This window comes from Gadus chalcogrammus, chromosome 13, assembly GCF_026213295.1.
Source record: "Gadus chalcogrammus isolate NIFS_2021 chromosome 13, NIFS_Gcha_1.0, whole genome shotgun sequence".
NCBI lineage: Eukaryota > Metazoa > Chordata > Actinopteri > Gadiformes > Gadidae > Gadus > Gadus chalcogrammus.
The window spans coordinates 10,203,863-10,225,519 of NC_079424.1; the positions used below are offsets into that span (position 1 = coordinate 10,203,863).

At 47.6% G+C, this 21,657-nt stretch overlaps 1 protein-coding gene across 3 annotated transcripts in view; it reads left to right on the top strand.

Moving 5' to 3' along the window:
* Nucleotides 1-21,657, top strand: part of LOC130402559 (plexin-A1-like) — a 172,561-nt gene that overhangs the window by 107,642 nt on the left and 43,262 nt on the right. For all 3 annotated transcript variants that reach the window (XM_056606771.1, XM_056606773.1, XM_056606772.1), the window contains exons 10-12: nucleotides 4,136-4,336; nucleotides 16,744-16,840; nucleotides 18,946-19,136. In XM_056606771.1, the coding sequence (XP_056462746.1) occupies nucleotides 4,136-4,336; nucleotides 16,744-16,840; nucleotides 18,946-19,136 (489 nt within the window). The remainder of the gene's footprint in view (nucleotides 1-4,135; nucleotides 4,337-16,743; nucleotides 16,841-18,945; nucleotides 19,137-21,657) is intronic.

Genomic DNA, 21,657 nt, shown 5'->3' on the forward strand with positions numbered 1-21,657 from the left:
GAAAACCTTCTGGCAGTATGGGAGGGTACAGAAAGGGGACTTGGAGGTCGCTTGCTTTGCGCGAACAACACACACAGGTGCGCACACACGTGCGCACAACACACACACACACACCTGGGTACACTTACTATGAACCAATCAACCTATGTTTGTTTAGCTCTCGTGCTTTGTTTACTTAACTTTTCTGCTATTGGCAAGGATCGGAGCTGAACAAATTGTTTGGTATTTGGAGGTAACAGCTCCTAGCTGTAGTACAGGAAATACCTGCAACTGTGAAGGAACAATCAATTGGAATAAGTGATGTTTTTAATGTGTACATTTCCGCCCTGTGGTGGATCCACATAGAGTAAAGGGTTTAATTCATAAATCCACTCCCTTTGAGTGACTGCCTAGTCCCAATGGCATCAAACTGTGGTTGTTTCACCGGAGAGTGAAGTTCAAGTGCTCCTTGTGATTGTAGAACTTGGCACCAGGCATCACAGGAAGTACCTCCCCCTGGGAGTTGTGGGTAAAAGGGGGAACGGGGGGGGGACGTGAGTGCTAACCCAGCCACCCTGCGGTCAACCTGGAATCTCACACACACACACGCACACACACACATACTCTCTGACATACACACTTCCGGAAATTCCATCAGGATGGACTTTCATGTGGCCCAAAAAAGAAAAGAAAAAAATTCACTAGATGAAATGAAATTTAAGAAAGCTCCCTTTAAAAAAATGGTTAAATGGAGTGTAAGAGGAACTCACTCTGGGCTTCAAACAAATCCCTCTGGTGCCGTATTGTTTAAATGGGCTCTGGAGTTCGTAGCCCTAATGCATGCTTTGAACTGTTTTGGCACCTGTCACGAACGCTGAGGAGATCGTCGTCCCCATAGGGAGCGTTTCAACATCCCTTCATTGCTGTCAATTCACCCGGTCCTTTTCATCTCTTTTTTAGTCTACCCTCTTCTCCCATCCCCTTCTCCTGCTATCTACTCAGAACTATGTTCTCTCTGCCTGTGTCAGTCCGTCTGTCTGTCTGTATCTGGGGATGGGGGGGGGGGGGGGGGCGGTACTTGCCCCATCTTCTTCTCTGGAAGTAATGGTCTTCTTGAAGTTGGCACCAGTGCTCCCGTTCGTTCCTTCACCTCTTCCACTTCCTGCCTTAGCCCCTCTCGTGGAGCTTTGCTTCCTGCTGTACTTTTATGTCTGTCGCCGGTGTAGTCGTCATCATCTATCCTTGTGTGTATCAAGCCATGCCATGACGACACTGATACACAGGAACCCAGGAACCACCCTACTTCTGGGAAGCCTTTTCATGGAGAGCATAATTACTAGTCATTCACGTGCGCGTTCTCTCTCTTCTTTATACAAGTAACAATTGCAAGGGAGGAGAAGAGACACGTGGACATGCTGTTTATCGCCAGCCGTCTCGCCCAGGGTCTGTCACGGCAGCTGTGGTTCACGTGTACTTTTTTTATTTCCTTGCTTTTTCTTACACTGACTTATCTTGGCATGTTGGAGGACGTGACGGACAGACTCGGGGCGCTCTGGAAAGATAAGTTCCAGCTAGAAGGAAGGATGAGAAGCAGGCAGTCGAGGTGACGTCAGTTTGATACAGGGATGAATAAAACATTTGGTTTGCAACTGGTTGCAACTCGCTTCAAACCCTGGGACAGAATCCCTTGAAGGCATGTAAAATGCAATTTCCAATGTGAAATTATTCAGTCAGTGTACAAGTCCCCAATACTATTTATAAACATCTATACTGCACATGGACTGTTAAAAAAGGGACACTTCGCTAAGTTTGTATTGTGTTTTCTTTGAGAAAAGCTATTTTTCTCCTGTGAAGCCAGATGACATTAGCTCAAATCAATCCTCTTTCTCTGTTTTTTTCCCCTTCTTTCTATCGCTCCATCTCCCTCTACATCAATGTCCTGGCCTTGCTCCAGGCAGTTAATGAAGTACGAAGTTGTCGGGAAGGCCTTGGTGTGTGTGTGTGTTTGTGTGTGTCTGTGTATCCAAGCCATTTACGGGCACACGCCAGTAAACGATAGAGGGATGGATCAATAAAGATATAAAAAAGAGGGGATAAATAAATGAGACTGACTTTTTTTAAATTGAAACCATCTCATGCTTCTTCTTTGTCTATCAACCCCCATTCTTTCCCTTCCAGCACATCCGTATTTCTGTCCTTAACCCCCCCACCCAAACTCCCACCTCCAGTGCAGTTCATTATATATCTTGGTGTTTGTTGCCTGCGGTTACCTACAGTATTCCCTCTTCTCATTATCTTCCCAGGTCTGTATGTATGTATGTATTGTGTGTGTGTGTGTGTGTGTGTGTGTGTGTGTGTGTGTGTGTGTGTGTGTGTGTGCCCATGACACGACGAGGGGCTAAGCCAGCTAATGAACACACACAGCAGCAGCATTGTGTTCAGCCCCCTACCCCCGCGGAGACGGACCCCAGTCTCTAATGTACAGCTGAGGAGAGACGGAGACGGGCGTGCTGGGGGGTGGGGTAGTACCATACAACACGCCGCGGCAGCACCATGGGACACCTACAGCTAGCTAGCTGGCTATTAGCCAGCGAGACATTGGGTCCCAACACACAACAGGTGTAGGACCAGTGTGTGCTGGGAAGGCATGGTGAAGGGGCAGTGTGAATATTTTATAAGCAGGGCGTGAACCAGCGTCCTCCCACTACCTCAAGTGGGTTGTTACCTGCTCCTCTGGTGCTGGGGCACCGCCTCCTCACTGCTGGGTACTCCGTGTTGTTCCTGGAAGCTTGAGTTGTGTCAAGGCGGCCGGCCTGAGTGGCTAGATTGCATGAGCTGCATGTCCCCGTCCCCCCTTAATTCATAATTGAATGGCATGGCCTTTGTTTATAGCTGCCTACGTTATCTGTGTTTCCCCCTAATGCCTTGGAGTTGATTGCACCGTGGCCAAATTTAACATAAACTCTCTGCGCTGACCTCATTTATTATAGAGCACACACACACACACACCCAGACACCCGAACAGGATACTCCTTTGGACAAAAAACGACCCAGACCTCTGTGGAAATAATATCAATGCAGAAATTGTACGCTTTGCTCATAAATTAACACACCCACACCCAAAACATACACAGACACAGTCACACAGACACACAGACACTGGGACACACAGACACTGGGACACACGCACCAATGGGCACACACACACACACACACAGACACACACACTCTCTCATACTCTTTATTCCACCAATTTATAACATTGACAAACACTCCAGGGCGGAGGAATTAGCAGATGGGCCTGCTTCCAGATAAGCTGGTCAGCCCAACTGACCTCGCCTCACACACATAAAAACGTAGCTCCGGAGCACATTCACAGGCACACTCGGTCTCCCAGAGCCCCACACTGTGACATAATACACTAGAGTCCATCTGACTGCCATAACAACGTCGGGCCCATCTTATGAGAGCACTGTTTTGTGAAGAGAGCGGAAACATTGTGTGTGTGTGTGTGTGTGTGTGTGTGTGTGTGTGTGGCTCCCAATGCCGAGGCATTCTAGCGCTCACTTGGTTTTAGGGGAGTTTAACATATGCTGCAAATCACACGGAAAGCCTTTAGCACCTCTACTGGACAAAATGCAGTACTGCAATGTCAATGTCTAGGTGGGGTTTGTGGCGACAAATTTATGTGACTCATTTCGGCAGGCCTGCTCTCCTTTTCCCTCACATTTGGATATCCTGCTGCAGGATTGTTTAGCGGCAGGGTGTTCCATTTTCAGCCGAGAGACACCGGGTTTGATTGTCCGAAATCTGCCATCCAACTCGTTTGCCTATCTTTAAAGCGTAACTTACTGAACCCCCATTTTCAGCTCCAATTCGAACACTGACATTTAAAAAAAGATATTTTGGGCTCAGGGTTCAAAGAAATGTTATACTCGTGGCTCCGACAAACGGCTACTTTGATGCTTAATGCCATGTATCTGACCTCACTGTCGGTTGCTCGTCATGAAAGGGACTAACGACATAACGACCTTCCAAATTTTTTTTTTCATATTTTTCCCCCGCCCATCCGTTCTCCACCCATTCCGAACAAAGCAACACGATGAACGACAGTCAGCCCTAACCTTATTCCCCCCCTCTCTTTCCCCCCCCCCAGGACTGCCCCCAGATCCTGCCCTCCACCCAGATCTACATCCCGGTGGGCGTGACCAAGCCCATCACCCTGGCCGCCAAGAACCTGCCCCAGCCGCAGTCGGGCCAGAAGAACTACGAGTGTGTGTTCCACATCCAGGGGGAGACGTACAGCGTCACGGCCCTGCGGTTCAACAGCACGTCTATCCAGTGCCAGAAGACCTCGGTGAGTCTGGGAGGTGGGAGGGAACACATTGAGAATGGGTTAAGCAATCAGTCTTTCTATCGCCGTTATCCCGTGTTGGCCTGTGGATGTCGACCAGGTGACCGGATGCTGGCCTGGTTCGGAGGGAATGGACTTTTAAATGACGGCCCTCCCACCACTGGCGGGGGGGGTCGGGGTCGGGAGAACATGTTAAGCTTTGTGCAACATCACAGCTCTGACCCCAGCCAGGTCACAAGATGACCCGCCCCCCCCCCCCATTGACCTCCCAGCTGGTGGTGCTCTATAGACTTTATCCGAGGGACTCTTGCTTGCTCTTTGGTTACCATAGATACAATAGAACAATCATGTACCACTTATGGCCCCCAATGTTGATGATAGTGGATGATAAATGGCTGAGGTGGTAATGATGTCATCTAAGCGGGTACAACATATGCAGTTGCATACCGTCCTGGGCTCAATCTGTCTATTAATAAGAGGCTAGTTGATTGATTTATTGATTCCACAACAGCTCATGGATTGGTTTCTCCCCTGACGACGAAACATTAGCCAATTGTAAATCTGTTAAAACAATGGAATAGCGATATAGGATACATCGGCGTTATAATACTGTCTGTGCTGATTCTACCAATACCTTTTGTATTGTGTGTTTATTTAATGGGATGAGGAGTTCACCCCTGGAATGTAGTTTTGATGTTTACTGTAGGCCTGCGTTGTGTGCATGGGGCCTGAAGTGAGTGCATTTTCTTGCCTCATCTTAGGCTGGGCTTTCTGCAGTAAGGAGCCTGGGCTGTGGTTGACAACTGAGTCTGAGTGCATTTTCCCTGGTGGCATTTGTTAAATGATTGAAGTTGGCATGAAAAGGCAAATTGAATGGATGTTGCAACTGCAAATTTATATTCTATCCAACATAGACTCACATATGATGAAGAAAGTAAATAGGCGCTGAACCACCAAATTATTTATTTATTTTTGTAAATATGATATTGATTTTTGCAGAAGCCCGTCTGCATTATTATTGCGCGTGGGCTGAGTGATGTGGAGATGTGTGCCAGATTAACGACCGCTCATGGACATTTTTCATTTTGTCATAAGGAGGGCAGAGTGTGTATTTTCTCACAAGGTGTGTAGATTCTGAAGTTGGTTCCTAGTTGAGAACTAGATTGATCTAGATTGATCATGTTTACATCTTATCGGTACACCTCTTTATTTCCATCACATTTTTCGCGCTCTCTGTCTCTCTATATCTCAGTCAGTCAGTCTCTCTTTCTGCCTCTGTCTCTCTCTCTAACAGGGTATATCTCCCGCTCTCTGTCTGTCTGTCTGTCTGTCTGTCTGTCTGTCTGTCTGTCTGTCTGTCTGTCTGTCTGTCTGTCTGTCTGTCTGTCTGTCTGTCTGTCTGTCTGTCTGTCTGTCTGTCTGTCTGTCTGTCTGTCTGTCTGTCTGTCTGTCTGTCTGTCTGTCTGTCTGTCTGTCTGTCTGTCTGTCTGTCTGTCTGTCTGTCTGTCTGTCTGTCTGTCTGTCTGTCTGTCTGTCTGTCTGTCTGTGTCTCCCTCGCGCTCTCTGTCTCCCTCGCTCTCTCTCTCTGTCTCGCTCTCTCTGTCTCTCTCTGTCTCTCGCTCTCTCTCTCTCGGTCTGTTTCTCGCTCTCTCTCTCTCGCTCTGTCTCTCTCTCTCTTCCTCTCTGTCACTCTCTCACCCTCCGTCCGTCACACTCCATCTCTGTCTCCGTTTCTCCCCATTTCTCCCCTGCGTTTCCTCTCCGGTGCTCATTATCTCGGCTGTTGTGCCCTATATCAAGGTACCTCCCCTTGCAACGCCGCGTCTTGATTGGCGGCACCGACGTTATTGATTCGGCTTTAGATCAGAGTGTACTACATGACATTTTAACATGTCAAACACCGGAGCTATTAAGCTAGAGATTAATAGGGGAGGAAGAGGAGAAAAAAAAAAAGAAATAGAGCCCGTAGCAATTTTTAACTAATTAGCTTTAACACCTTGAAGCGCTTTAAACACTTCTGGCACGTTTTAATATGCAACATCCCACCAATTGGGGCTGCCACTTTGTCAACCCCCGGTGACATAGGAAGAGGCGTGCCGGTGTGCTTCTACCCCCCCCCTCGCCACAACCAGACGGCTCCTCGTCCTCTGTGACAGCATCGGGGGGGGAAAAGGGTCTGACACAGACACCCCGCGCCCGGACGGATAGTCGTTAGGCCGCTGCGCCCGTGCACGGCCAGTTGTTTGTGAGCCGAGCGCTAATTAGCTAGGGACCAGCGCTGTTCTCTCTCTGCGGAGACGTCCGTTTGTTATTGACTGTTTATTCTCGCTGCTAGCTAAGTGCAGTCGGCTTCTTCTCCCCACACCCCCACTGCTCATTCCCCACACCCCCCCCCCCCCCCCCCCTCCCCCCAACAAAAAAAAAGAACATCTACATTTCTCCGTTTGACGCCCCGGAAGACATGCTAACAGCAATTACCCTTCAGTTGTCAGCACTTAGCCGCTGTTAGCAATTATCCTTCTGGACTTGACCGCGTCGTCATATTTTAATAAGACACGTAGGCTGCATCAGGTCCACACCAGGGCTTGGTTTAGAAATGAGCGCATGGATTAAAAGGTGCCGGCTGCATTAAGTTTCTATTAAAGCGCGCGCCTCGTTCAGGCTTGAACTTGCGGTTATAATTGCGTTGCATAAATTATTACATAGAGCCCTTTTTATAGCTCATTACGTGGTATTTCAAAAGAATGAGCATTTCAAATAATGGTGTGTTCATTTATAGATCATCATAACTCTCCGAAACACGGTGCATGTGCATACGCCTCCTGTGTGTGTCCCTGCTTGTAGCGTGTGTTCTGAAAACCGCCAAGTGAATCATGTATGAATCTGCAGGGGGAAAATAGACTTAAGCCCGTCTGACACACTCTACAAAGGCACAGGAGCTATATTGATAAGCGCTCATCAGTGTGTGTGTGTGTGTGTGTGTGTGTGTGTGTGTGTGTGTGTGTGTGTGTGTGTGTGTGTGTGTGTGTGTGTGTGTGTGTGTGTGTGTGTGTGTGTGTGTGTGTGTGTGTGTGTGTGTGCGCGCTAACAGACACCCTTTCAAATGCCTTGGGCGATGTATCGTGTTTGTGTGTGTGAGTCCTTCAGTGCCAATAGCTATTGCTGAGAGACTACAGGGGTCCATTCTAATCAATGGTGTAAACACACGGTGTTAATCCCTATTTTAGCCTCTTCTCTCTGATACACACACATAGACATGGGGTGCAGTGGTGTTGTCCACCATCCCCAGACACTCATTAATGGCTATAAGACTATAGCATTAGAAAACATCTTAAATCACTAGGGGTAACGCCTTTACTCAAACGGCTGCAAATGGAGATGGAAGAAGGTGAGAGGGTGAGAAAGTGGAAGCAAAAATTGGAAAGAGAGGGAGACAAAGAGAAACAGAGTGATGAATAGGAAGAGAGTGGTCAAGAGAGACGGAGAGTGATAAAGAGAGAGAGAGCATGAGGGAGAGACTGGCAGGAACAAAGGAAAGAAGAGAGGGGTTGTTTTAAGGGACTGAACCCTTTTGACGAAAAACGCATCTCCCCAAGCCCCCGGTTCCCCCATTCTGGAATAATGCAATCACAGCATTCAATGGACCAGATTTATTTTTTGATTTGTTTCATGAATAACAGAATATCAATGGCTGGCTCATGTTCTGTATCCAGTTTCCCACACAGTACTCCTTTTACATTGAAAGGCCCATCTCAGTTCTCCTGTATAGTAACCCCTGACAGGACACTGTCAATATCAGACCCTATGTGACACACATGATATAGGATACTGTAACATTAGCTGCATGCTAACCTTATTTGGTATTGGCTGTCCATATCCGCTAATGGGAGAAATAGTGCCCCTATGGTACTCCTATATTGTGTTACTCTAATTGCACTGACTTATTCTAAAAGGCGAGACAAGTGAATCACAAGAGATAAAGAGAGAAGAGTTCAGCTGAGCGAGAAATGTACAGAATGTGTCTATACATGAAACAAACAAGCCGCTCATAAGATCTTCATGCTAGCGCTTGCATGATATGTTAACACAGAAACCATTTATTTAATACTGTAGTCAACAGACAAGCTTGCATCAGTCTTACAGCAAAACCAACAAGTACATAAACTCAACTAAACAGAATGCTTATCAAATTGAAAAGCTCGGTCTAAAATAATAGATGTTGACGCAATGTCTGCAATGTGTACCACAAACCACTTTTTGTTTGATGTTTGAAATTTGTCTAATGTTGCATATGATGCAAATCCAACAATCCTCCCAAGTGCCCAAGTCTCCATTTCTCTTAAAACATTCAGAAAACTGGCCCTGTGTGGTGTTGCATATCTGAAGAATATTGTACAGGATTGTTTCTCCACACAGACTAGTTAAGAGCCCTTGTTGTAGACTAGATTGCTGCAGACAGCTCTGCCAGCCTCTGGTTTAGCTGGGGGACTCACTCAAAACCCATAGCAGGACTACGCATATTACTCAATGATAAACATGTGTGTCTCCTTTAGGTCTGGTTCAAACTGCTGAACAAGAGTTCAAGGATTCTCGATTCCATTTTATTCTTTCCAGTCGTAGCTTTGAAGGAGTTTCCCCTTACACTACAAAAGATAATCTCATCCCATCTCACTTTCCTTCACAAAGATACATTCAGACTCCAGACATTCACACAGTTGATGTATAAAGTCCAATCTAGATTGGTTAAAGTGTGGGTAATGTGATCAACTCAGGCAAGCTGTCCCAAGGTCCACTCCAGGATTAAGTGTTGACGAACGAGCAGGCATAGATGCGATGAAGAACCTTGACTTTCCCCGTTGCCAAATGAACCGATATTACAACCATGGACTGCCTGCAGTCTGTCTGGCCGTATGGTTGTGGTTAGCAAAGGTCACCCGCTATACCCAAAACAACAGGCTTCCCGATCCCTTCCTTCCTGTTGGCTGACACTGACCAGACATATTCCCGCTGCGAGGGCCAATCAGAGGCTGAGGTCGAGCCCATGGGCCAATTAGATGCAGAGATCTGGTCTCGGAGCGGGGCGTTGAAAGCCAGAAGGGGGAAGCGAGCTAGTAAACACAGATGCACACAAACGCACCACACCCCAAAGACAAGGGACGCCATGCAGCGCAGGCGGGGTGTGTGGGGGGGGGGGGGGAGCAGAAGACGAGGGAGGGAGGGAGGGAGAGAGAGAGGGAGGGCGGTGGGAAGGGAGGGAAGGGGATAAAAAGTGTGAGAGCGACTGATTGGACGCAGCTGGGAGCTATTTGAAAACCTACAGAAAGAAAGAAAAAAATCTTGAGTTTACTTTTCGGTTTTTTTCTTTCAATCTGGACATTTTGCGTGTTGTGTTCTCTCTCCCTCTCTCGCTCTCTCTCTCTCGATCTCACTCCCTTTCCTCTGCGCTCAACTTATTTATTCCGTCTCTCCCGTCCATATTCCCCCCACCTCGTATATATTCCTCTTTTCCTCTCCCTCCATGGCGGACGGGAATGAGAGTGGACAGATAATATCAGCGCGAGCCTTACACCATTACCTTCTGTCTGATAAACCAGTTGGCCACTCCATCAGCCCCTCCCCTCCTCCTCCCCCACTACCCCCCCCCACCGTCCCCTCCCACCGTCCCCTCTGTCCCTCCTTTCCAAAGGTGGGGAGAAAGAAAAATAGATGCCAAGGCAGGAGAAGTCTAGTCTTGTACAGGACAGAAGAGTCTTTTTCTTCTCTCTGTGTGTGTGTGTGTGTGTGTGTGTGTGTGTGTGTGTGTGTGTGTGTGTGTGTGTGTGTGTGTGTGTGTGTGTGTGTGTGTGTGTGTGTGTGTGTGTGTGTGTGTGTGACTCCAGCAGCTGTTTGATAAGGCCTAGATGGGCTGTATCAGGGGACCTGATGGCATCCAATTAAGGCAGATAAAATGATGATGAATTGCAGTCGGCTCCGGAGATGGACGCTTGTTTGTGTGTGTGTATACGTGTGTGTACATAATGCTCCGGCAAGATTAAGCGCACGCACACACAGACACACAACTGACGGACACAAACGCAATTACAGGAAAGCAAGGAAGCAAGTTAGCGAGTTCATGTGGATGAGAGGAATATTCAGAGAATAAACAGATGTGTTTGTGTGTGCGCGTGCGCATTCACGCCTGCACGTGTATGTGAGAAAGTTATAGAGAGGAAGAGAGGTGAGATTATAATGAGAGCATGTGGAGATGGAAGAATCAGTGAAGGGATGGGTTGGTGTTTTTTTTTCCCAGAACAGTCGGGTGCCCTTACTGGGTCTTCAGGAGGGAGGGGTTATTACATGCCACCCCAATTTACTGCCGTCACCCACCGTCCAAGCCGCTTTGTGTCTTTGTGTGTGTGTGTGTTCTTCAGACAGTGTGGCGCAACTGGCAACGTTTTACAAAAAAATAAACTATGTTCTGGTTTACTATCGACTTTGTACAACTTTTGAAATAGTTTGAGTTTTTCTCCCTTCCCTCGCCACCCTGGACTTATCTGAGCTGACTTAAAACCAAATTACATATTAAAAAAAAAAAGAAAGAAATGCGACTTGGCCCTGAGAGGTACCTGAAACACATACACAGACACACGCACGCACGTGCGGGGCTCTGCGTGGCGGCGGAGACAGGGCTAATGAGGGGCTGGCTGATGGGCGGTATTGCACTGGGTGAAGTGGCGCGTGCTACGGTCTGGTCTGGCATAGCCTGGCACAGTTTAATGAGATATAAACACTGGAGCTGCCACCGCAGTCAGCCACCACACACACTGACAACGCTTTTTAATTGGCCCGCCAGCTCTCTGTGTATATGTGAATATGAGTGTGTGTGTTTGGTGAATATGTTTTGGTGTGTGTGTGTGTGTGTCTGAATATGTTTTGGTGTGTGTGGGCCGGTACAGTCCTGTGTGGCCAGGGCATTAACCGGCTGACTTGCTGTGGATATATTCCCTCCCTCATGTCTGCTCTTGCTCATCTCTCTCAGGCAGACACAACAGGGCACATCCAGTGCTCTACACTGCAATCCCTAGTCTCTCTGTCCATTTATCGCTGTCCCTCTCTCTCAATCTCACAATCTCTGTCTGTTGGTCTGTCTCTCACTCCATTCTCTCACTCTCTCTTTCCTCTCTTACTCTTTCTCCTTCCTCCTCTGTTTCTCTCTTCTGCATTCTCTCTCCCCCTCCTTTTTCTCTCTCTCTGCCTCTCCCCCACAGACAGGTGAAGACCATCTCTCCCACGCTCTCACTTCTGCCTAATAAGAATTAATTGGAGTCCTATAAATCAGCATATGGCAGCATCTCTGTCCCCTTCAGTCCTCCCTTTCCTCCCCACACTCCATATCTCTCTCTCTCTCTCTCTCTCTCTCTCTCTCTCTCTCTCTCTCTCTCTCTCTCTCTCTCTCTCTCTCTCTCTCTCTCTCTCTCTCTCTCTCTCTCTCTCTCTCTCTCTCTCTCTCTCTCTCTCTCTCCTCTCTCTCTCTCTCTCTCTCTCTTCCCCCCCCCCCCCCAACCCAACCCAATCTTTACATCCAGCTCTGGAGTTTTGCTCTTACGCCCCATCTCTTGGTCCTTTGCTTGTTCTCCCCTTGCGCTTGTGTTTCTTGACCATTTTCTCTCTCTGTCTGGAAATAATAACAGGAGAAGGATTTAGGTGTGTGTGTGGGAAGGGGTTGTGTGTGGATGTGTGTCAGGGGACATTTGTGGTAATGGCAAAAAAAGAATCTGCCTTTCGTACACGTTGAGGTCCAGCAGGCTTATACTAGCTTAATGTGTAGGCTAAAAAATAGGAAACATTGGCTATGGCAGCATTATTTTTTCCCATAAGCCAGCGCTTTTTTCCCCCTTCCTCTCTTATTTTGATGGTTGACAAATTAGTGTGTGTGTGTGTGTGTGTGTGTGTGTGTGTGTGTGTGTGTGTGTGTGTGTGTGTGTGTGTGTGTGTGTGTGTGTGTGTGTGTGTGTGTGTGTGTGTGTGTGTGTGTGTGTGTGTGTGTGTTGTCTGGCCGATAAGCTGGGTAAATGGGTCCTGCCCTGCACAATCCTGTTAGCATTAGCGATTAGCACCATCTAACGGACCACTATTATGACTGGTGGGTAATTCCCTGACCTCACAGACACACAAACACACACCCACAAACATACACCCACACATACCTTCCCTAACATACATACTTACCAGCTATAGGGGGAGGATTAGCACTTGATCCTTGATTAGGAGCCTATATCTTCCTCTAAGGTGTGTGTGTGTGTGTGTGTGTGTGTGTGTGTGTGTGTGTGCGTGTGCGAGGAGGAGGAGGAGGAGGATTGGGTGGTTCATGGGGACTGTATCTATACTGACATCATCGAAAAAGCTCAACTTTTCTCTGCAGTGTTCCATCCCGGGCCTCTCAGCAAGCGGGCGGACACAGACCGTCTCTCTGTGTGAGTTATCCAGATGGAGGGAGGGAAGCAAAGGGGGAATGAATATAATGTGTGTTGTATTGTTGGAACATAATTTGTAACACCTGTCAGGGTCACCTTAAGAGGGAGAGGGGGGGCGGGGACGGACGGACGGACGGACAGACTGACTGAGAGGGCAACAGACGGTGAGAGATTGAGAGACAGATAGACGGACAGACGGAGCAAGAGAGAGACGGAGAGAGACATAGAGAGAGCGAGAGAGAGAGACGGAGAGAGAGATAGTCCGAGAGAGAGAGAGAGAGAGAGAGAGAGAGAGACAGACAGGCAGAGGGAGATAGACCGAGGGAGAGGGACAGCCATTCTCTTGCGGCCCATCCCAGGTAGGCTCGCCCCCCCCCAGCCAGTTTGCTATTTTTAGCCCATGTGGGCGCTGAGTGTGCGTCCCACTTCAAGATGACTAATTATTGGGTGGTGACCCCCACATAAGGTACCCCTTGTTCCCCGCTCACCCCCCACCAACACGCCTCTCTCCACACTCTATCCCCTCATCACCAGCACTGATAGCCCAGCTGGTTAGTTAACCACGTGTGTGTGTGTGCAAATCCCTTTATTCCGCTGATGTGTGTGTGTATGTGTTCTGTTGCGTCGACGTGTGTGTGTGTGTGTGTGTGTGTGTGTGTGTGTGTGTCTGTGTGTGTATGCGTGTGTTCCCTGGACGCGCTTGCCTTGTGTAACGAGGCCATTGGGCTATGAAAGTTTAATAAGGGAGCAATGAGAGTAGATGGGTTTTTGGGATCATAAAACCAACCTGTATAGCCCCCCCCTCTTACACACACACACACGCGCGTGCGCACACACACACAAACACTCCTTCGTCGCCATTTACACACATTATGACACGCACAAACAGAGGTTCACACACCTGACTAAATATTCATGGTCATGTTGTGTGTGAGAAGTCCCAGCATTTCTCACTGCCCTGGCCCCCAGTGTGTTAATCTTTATGGTCCCAGCTCTCTGTGTGTGTGTGTGTGTGTGTGTGTGTGTGTGTGTGTGTGTGTGTGTGTGTGTGTGTGTGTGTGTGTGTGTGTGTGTGTGTGTGTGTGTGTGTGTGTGTGTGTGTGTGTGTGTGTGTGTGTGTGTGTGTGTGTCCTTGTCTGGTTCCCTGGCTGACTGGGTGGTCTTTGGGTCTGGGAGAGAGCGGTAAGGTAGTACAGAGATGGGAGGGAGGGGAGGTTAGGAGTGCATACGTGCCGTGCAGAAGTCAATATGAAAGTCAAACCCTGAGGCAATATGTAACCTTGCTGTTGTTCAGAAACCAGTTTTTTTCCCCCTGTGTATGGACTTCAGTCACACAGCATGTATAAATGATATGCATGCATTGGAATCAATACTTTTCGTACACACATAAATATTAATATGTATACACATCTAGGAGCATATGCAATGCTCCGGGTGTGATTTCTATTTTGAAAATGCTGCTCTGCTTTTATTATTCATAAATCAAGTGAAGCGTAAGGGTGAGCGAGAGGAGCACATAACGCAACACTAGGAGAGTGAGGAAAAAGAGAGGGAGAAAGGGCGAAGGGAAGAGAGACGAGAACATAACGCAACACTAGAAGATAGAAGAAGCAAGAGAGAGAGAGAGAGGCAGGCAGACAGTGTTCGGGTCAAGTCAGACGCGTCAGAAAAGAAATTGAAGACGCCAATTTCCCTTAAGCTTCCTGCAGCGTAGCTGCCTATAGCCTGGCTCCCGGCCTGTCATACCACGTGTACACGGATGGTGTCCATAGCATCACCTGAGCTTCTTATCTACTGTGCCACACTATGCCACGTCTCCCCCTCTCCCTCTATTTCCTCCTTGTCCCGCCTCCTCCTCCTCCTCCTCCTCCTCCTCCTCCTCCTCCTCCCACATTCTCTGTCTCCCACTTTTATTTCCCTGCTCCTTTGGCTTTGAGCTGAGCCATGTATTATTGTTTTCCTTTTCTCGTCACATCATCTCCAGAACACACACATGCAGTTCCCTCTCCCTGTTAAGTAAGTACAAGTGGTCCATTAGGAGTCTGTATCAGTGGAACGGCTTGTAGTTCAACACTTGCTCACTTGATGTATTTACTCACTGGCCACTAGGGTTGGGAATCTAGTGTGTCCCTCAGCTCCTGGATGGAGTGAGAGTTACCTGTTCAATAAGTAATGGCCCCTGAATCAGTAAGAGCACTGAAACACGGGGAAGAGAACCAAGCATCAGGGATCGACCACAAAGTAAGTGAGTAAAGGCTGAAAATAAGTGAATTCCTCCGTGGGAAGTCTTAAGACGGGCGCCACAAATTGGATATTGACCTATTCACCGCGATAGGTCTAAAATCGTCCAATCGGAGGATTCATTATGAAAGCATGAAATTAATCAGCCAATCACACATTGACCCGTTTTACCACATTGTTCTCTCATCGGCTAAGGCCCATTTTGGATTTCTTATCGCCCCCCTCCCTTTTCTTATCTCAATATGAATGTGCCCACTGTTAACAATGGGACGAGTCCCCCGGTGGAACTGAGTGTGAGGGTCCGATGGTCATGGCTCTCGTCGCAGCAGGCTCCAGCGTGGCTGGGCAGGCAGCCTCGGGCTCCGGGCTCTTTCACTCCGGCTTTATCGTTTCTCTTCTGGAGGGAGGGAGGGGGGAGGCAGCGGGGAGGGGTGGGGTGGGGTGAACAGTCTCCCAACCTCCCCTGCTATCCATCACCCCAAGGCCATCTGAGATAGCGGCGGCGATACCGACCGCTACCAGTGCTAGCGAGAGTTAGTGGGCAGTGTTTGATCGACAGGGGGAGTTAAGGGGTAGCACGGCCTATTATCCCTCAGCCGTCACTTCCAATAGGATCGCGGCAGGCGTAGGGAAGGAGGCGGGCACGGCGGTCCAGGGGCTGTTTGGTGTCACATTGAGGAACAGAGAAATGCAGAGGGAGGGATCATGTCTAGCCATGAGTGTGTTTAGAATGTCGCTTTATTTAATCTAATGTATGTTAATGTATGACCCGCCGTGGGACTGCAGATGTAAACTATCCTCTGAATAGCTCTGACATTTACATAAATGTTTATTAACATGTACCGTCAGTCAAATCCACTTATTTTAAGAATGTTAATACGAAAAAACGATATGACACATTTATTTAATTGTAAGGCATTGTTTTTTGCATTGTGTTTATGACTAAGGAATAATAGTGCATTTAAACATGCATGGTGTATTTGTAAACTGAGTGAATGAAGACGTGTACCGAGGCAGTCTGAGGCAGAAGGCTGCACTTCCTCTGTGACTAAAAAGGGATGCAAGGGAGGATTCTCGGGTAAGCCGTGTCTCTCTAAATCACACCGTCGTTGCCCCCCCCCCCTCTCACCTCACAGTATCTCAACCCGTTTAGAGGGAATTCCACCAAGAAGATTCAAACGGATTACACCGACGATGACTCAATTACATTTCAACTCTTATTAGTTTGCGATGCAAAAAAATGAAATTAGACGAGAATACTATTATCTCACGAGCTGTTTATTGCGCTTTGCATTCGTCTCTCGGCTGGAGTGAGTGAGTGAGTCACACACAGTGGAGCGAGGCTGCTGATCTGTTTTAATCTCTTTCTGGCAACACGGCACTGGCTTGTGCCCGGTGTTAAAATCACAATATATATCGGCTTGCTCATCGCTCACCTTTTTATGACCGTTTAACTTCCACCAGGGCCTTGGGCTGTTTTGTTACTGCCTTGTGCTTTTGTCAAATTTCTATCAAAGTATACTTCTTTATCCATATAAATCTGTGTATTCCCCAGTGACAATCTGACCCTGTCTGGCTGGTGGGTTTAATGCCATACCAATGGAGCTGAACAGGAAATACTTTGTTGTTTATTATTGTGTTTTTGTTTCTGTATTTAAAAAGCTGCAAATGAAATCCGTGTTTTAACCAGATTTTTTTTTCTCCTTTTGGTTTCAGTATACCTATGAGGGCAATGACATCAGCGACCTACCAGTGAATCTGTCCGTGGTGTGGAACAACAACTTTGTCATCGACAACCCCTACAACATCAAAGGTAAGCCAAGCACCCAAATATGCGCCAAAAAGGTTCACAATTAAATTGGCTACCCGTGCTATTTGCGGCTGTCGTAATATAATTCAACCAGCCCTAACAAGCTAATCAGAGAAGGAAAACGTCAAATCTAATTTTATTCAGGGTATTGATGACAACCTTTCTATCTACGACTCCCATTTTCCGGTTGTACACTTTCCCTAGTAATCTGATCAACGTTAAACGTCCATTCTGACTGCAATATGTTTGGGTTTGGGTTTTCCTGGCTCTAAAAGCTTTGTTGCAGAACATGCAGCACTTGAGTGTTGTAGCGCCCGGTCGCTGGTTTCCTACCACATAGTGAATCCGTTACAGCGTGACCAGAGGCCCTCCGCCAGCCCCTAACTCCACTATTGATATTCTTGTGTCCGTGGGCAGCACAAACTACTTTGAGCAAATGGTGTGTGAAGCTTCACACATTTAAAACGCTCATTGACATGCCAGTGCTCATAGCCCCACAAACCTGCATGCAGGAAATAATCAAACAAATATATTTCTCGTATTATCAACTCCAGCTATGACTGTGTTGTTTGTATTTCTGAGTTGTTATGAGTTTTTGTTTATAATGTAATGGAGAATATCGGATAATGTACACGATTTAACCCACCATTGTGAGGAGCCGTACTATATACGTGTACAATGTGTGGCCCAGCCAGTGTGCGTCTTTTTCGCAGGCCTACACATGCACCCAGACAAAAGGCCCCTGTGCATAATGATTAAACACGATCACACAGTTCAAGTGAGAACAATAGTGGAGTTCCTTTTGGTTATAATTACTTGTTAGAGTCTGTATAGTGCTTGGCTTATAATTATTGTCATCACTGCAGCGCAGTAGGGAAGCCGAGATGCTATTCTCTCTTTTTGTGAGACGGGATAGCATCACCGACCGCTGGCTGTAGTTTCACACAAACACACACACACACCCCCACACAGAGACAATATGTTCTCCTTCAGTACAACCATGGTGGCTTTGTAGTGACCATGGTACAGAGTTGGCCTGGGTTATTATTATGCTGCCCTTTTTCTTCCTTCATGTGTGTGTAGTTATAATGTTGAATAATGATTGACAGTGTTGTCTCTTTAGCAGTGAACTAAACGAACCGTAATGTAGCTAACTGCTCGATTGTTTGTCTGATATAAAAGGAATATGCTTAAAACCCATTATGTAATATATCATTAAAGTAAACGTAATCCTTTATCCTCATAATTAACATCATATATCGTATTTTTTTGAGATTTTAACGTCTCAGTATTCATAGACACAAACAGAAGAATCAGGAGGTCGGAAGCGACATCGACACAAGCATCCTCAACCTGAAGGCTGCACGGCCCCCGTCACCACAGCAGCAGCAGCAGCGTGCATCACTTATGCTTCATGTTCATCCTTACCTATTGTTAATCTCCTGATGCACTTCCCAGCCTGCCTGTGTCTAACCCGTCACTCCCTCCGATATCTCCTAATCACCGCCATCATCGGGGTGAAGTTCAAGCGGTGTGCGTGCCGGTTTTAAACAGCGATATGTTAATGTGATTAGAGCGCAAACATTTAGAGGCTCGTAATTGGCGCGTCGGGTTAGCTCTAAGAGCTAGCGCCGTGACCAATGGGATTTGAGGATGAGGGTAGGGGGGGGGAGATGTATAGGAAGGTCGGGTTCTGCTTTGTAGTCTGACTGCTCCCCTCCTGCGGATTAGCTCTCGGGATCATCTTTGTGCCGTGGACACTGAGGAAGCTTGATTACCAGAGGGTTTAGCCTGTTGGATTTATTTAAGTTTGGTTTCTCAGTGTTGACTCTGCGTCGGATCATCGGTAATGTTGGAAAAACTTTAAAGAAAGATAGATTAATTTTTTTTCATCCGTTCATCTCTCTCTCTCTCTCTCTCTCTCTCTCTCTCTCTCTCTCTCTCTCTCTCTCTCTCTCTCTCTCTCTCTCTCTCTCTCTCTCTCTCTCTCTCTCTCTCTCTCTCTCTCTCTCTCTCTCTCTCTCTCTCTCTCTCTCTCTCTCTCTCTCTCTCTCTCTCTCTCTCTCTCTCTCTCTCTCTCTCTCTCTCTCTCTCTCTCTCTCTCTCAGCCCATCTGTACAAGTGCCCAGCGATGAGGGACAGCTGTGGGATGTGTCTGAAGGCCGACCCCAGGTTCGAGTGTGGCTGGTGCGTCCAGGAGAAGAAGTGCTCTCTCCGTCAGGAGTGCGCTCCGGCCGAGAGCAGCTGGATGCACGCCACCACGGGCAACAGCCGCTGTGCTCACCCCAAGATCACCAAGGTAACGCATTTGAACTGGTCATAGTCATGATCACACATACATACAAATAAAAATAGACCTAGACATACACATCCAAACCCCAGGCCAATCCCCGGGCCTCACAAAAGGTTGTTCAGTTACTTTGTTAGTCAAAGACTAACAGTGAAGGTTAAATAATGACGCACACACACACACCCAAGGAGCTTAGCCAGTCTGGTAATTGTTTTATTGATCGATCTGCACTCTCAGATGATGTGTTTATATGATGCATTACATTGCCGGTTCCCCATCATCAACTTCTGCAGCTCATCACATAATAAACTCACAAACAGACACACACACAAACAGACACACACACACACACACACTCTCTTGACAAGGGTCAGCTGCTAAGTTGGTTGAATATTATATATGTATTTTGTGACTCCTACTAGCGATCAGTACTGTTTTGTTTAGTTGGTCGCATCTTGGTCTGTCTGAATGGAGAGAGAGAGAGAGAGAGAGAGAGAGAGAGAGAGAGGAGAGAGAGAGGAGAGAGAGAGAGAGAGAGAGAGAGAGAGAGAGAGAGAGAGAGAGAGAGAGAGAGAGAGAGAGAGAGAGAGAGAGAGAGAGAGAGAGAGAGAGAGAGAGGGGGAGGAGATGCGGGGGGGCCAGACAAGTTGGGGGCTGTCACAGTGACTGCAGCAGCCTCACAGATGGGCCAGCCAGGAGGGGGCAGGGCACACTCTCCATGACTGAACACACTGACATGATGAGAGATGATGTCCAGGACACACACGCGCGCTGACATGCTGACACACACTGACAAACACACACGCATCCAAACACACTCTTAGAGCAGGCTTATCATGCTATATGCACCAGGTGTGTGTATGTGCTTGTGTGTAGGAGATTAAGTAATTCGGACTGTGATAATTGTGTTTTGTGGTGTGTGTGTTTATCCTGTCTGGATGTCCGCGAAAGTTCTGCAGGCACAAAGTAGCTGTGTCTATATCTGGTTGGTTTGTGTGTGTGTGTGTGTGTGTGTGTCAGTGCTGGGCTGGGCCCTGACAGCCTGGGCGTGTCGAGGTGTCTAAACGGCGTGGCGAATCCATCTGTTGCGCCGGTTGCTGTGGAGGTGGTCCTCGTTCGACTGTGACCCGGGTCACTGTCCCTACAGCCCACCACTGTGACTGACAAAGATGGTCACTGTGTGTGTGTGGGTCACACATGGGCACAAACACATACACTCAACACGCACACTTACACTTCCACGTACAAAGCCCACATTGAAGTCGCTTCCTTGTGGTGTGTGTGTGTGTGTGTGTGCAATGTTTAAAGGCATACACTCATTATTGTTCTCCATTGCATATTCACTCACTCACTCATTCCTCCGTCGACTACCTTCTTCATGCCCTCTTTCTCTCTCACAGCCTCTCTCTCTCCCTCTCTCTCTCTCCCTCTCACCCTCTCTCCCTCTCTCTCTATCTCTCTCTGTCTCTCGGCCTATTTCTCTCTCCCTCTCTTGTTAATGCATCTATCCTTTTTCTCTTGCTCGAAACCCTTAACTCCTTTCCTTTGTTTCCACACCTTCCTTTCAGCACAACCTCTCCCTGCTCAGCAGTCTTTCATGCAGCATCCGTTACCCAGCATGCAACATGGTGGTGCAAGGCTCCCCCGACGGTGTAGAATCACGATTCTACACTGAGAGAGAGTCCCAATTTTCCTGATTTGAGACGAGTGTGAAATATATGTGCAGTATTTAATGTCTTCACATTTTTGGTAAATTTTCCTTTTTTCTAAAGAGTCAGTGCTTGTCTTGTCTTGTTGCCCCTGGTACATATTCCCGACGATGCAGGGTTATACACTCTGAATACTTAATGGAGATATTGGATAATTGGGGCACTGGCACATAGATAAATCCAGCAGTTAATGCGTCTATCCTCTCTCTCTCTCTCTCTCTCTCTCTCTCTCTCTCTCTCTCTCTCTCTCTCTCTGTCTCTCCCCCCTCCCCCTCTTCCATGCTTCTCTCACTCATCCGCACTGTTATCTCGTTGAAACAAGCGTGTGGAGGCAATTGGGTTTTTGTGTGTGTCTGTTTGTGCACATGTATGATGATGGGTAGGAGGTAGATGTGTGTGGCAGCAGGAAAAAAAAATGGTGTATGTGTGACAGTCTCTGTAGAAGGGTTAAATCCTTGCCCGAGGACAAGATGTTGGTGGCAGAGTCAGGAAAGCAGGCAGCTTATACAGCAGAGCTTCTGAGCCAGTGTGAAGAACACATCATGGAAGAGGAGAAGCTGAGGGGACGGTGTAAAACGTTGTTCTTGTCATAAATGGGGAAAGTGAAAGAGACAGAGAATGTGTCATCGCCTCTCTGTGTCTCAGTCCTCACCTCTCCCCCTCCCCTTCCGACCTCTGACATTTTTGGCGTGGCATTTAACACTGCAATAACATTCGAGAAAAAACAGCGACACGCACTCGCACAGAGACAGGAAACACTATTTTTCGTTACACCGCTGAGTTCTCGGGAAGAGCATCACACCCATCCTCCCTAACTCCCA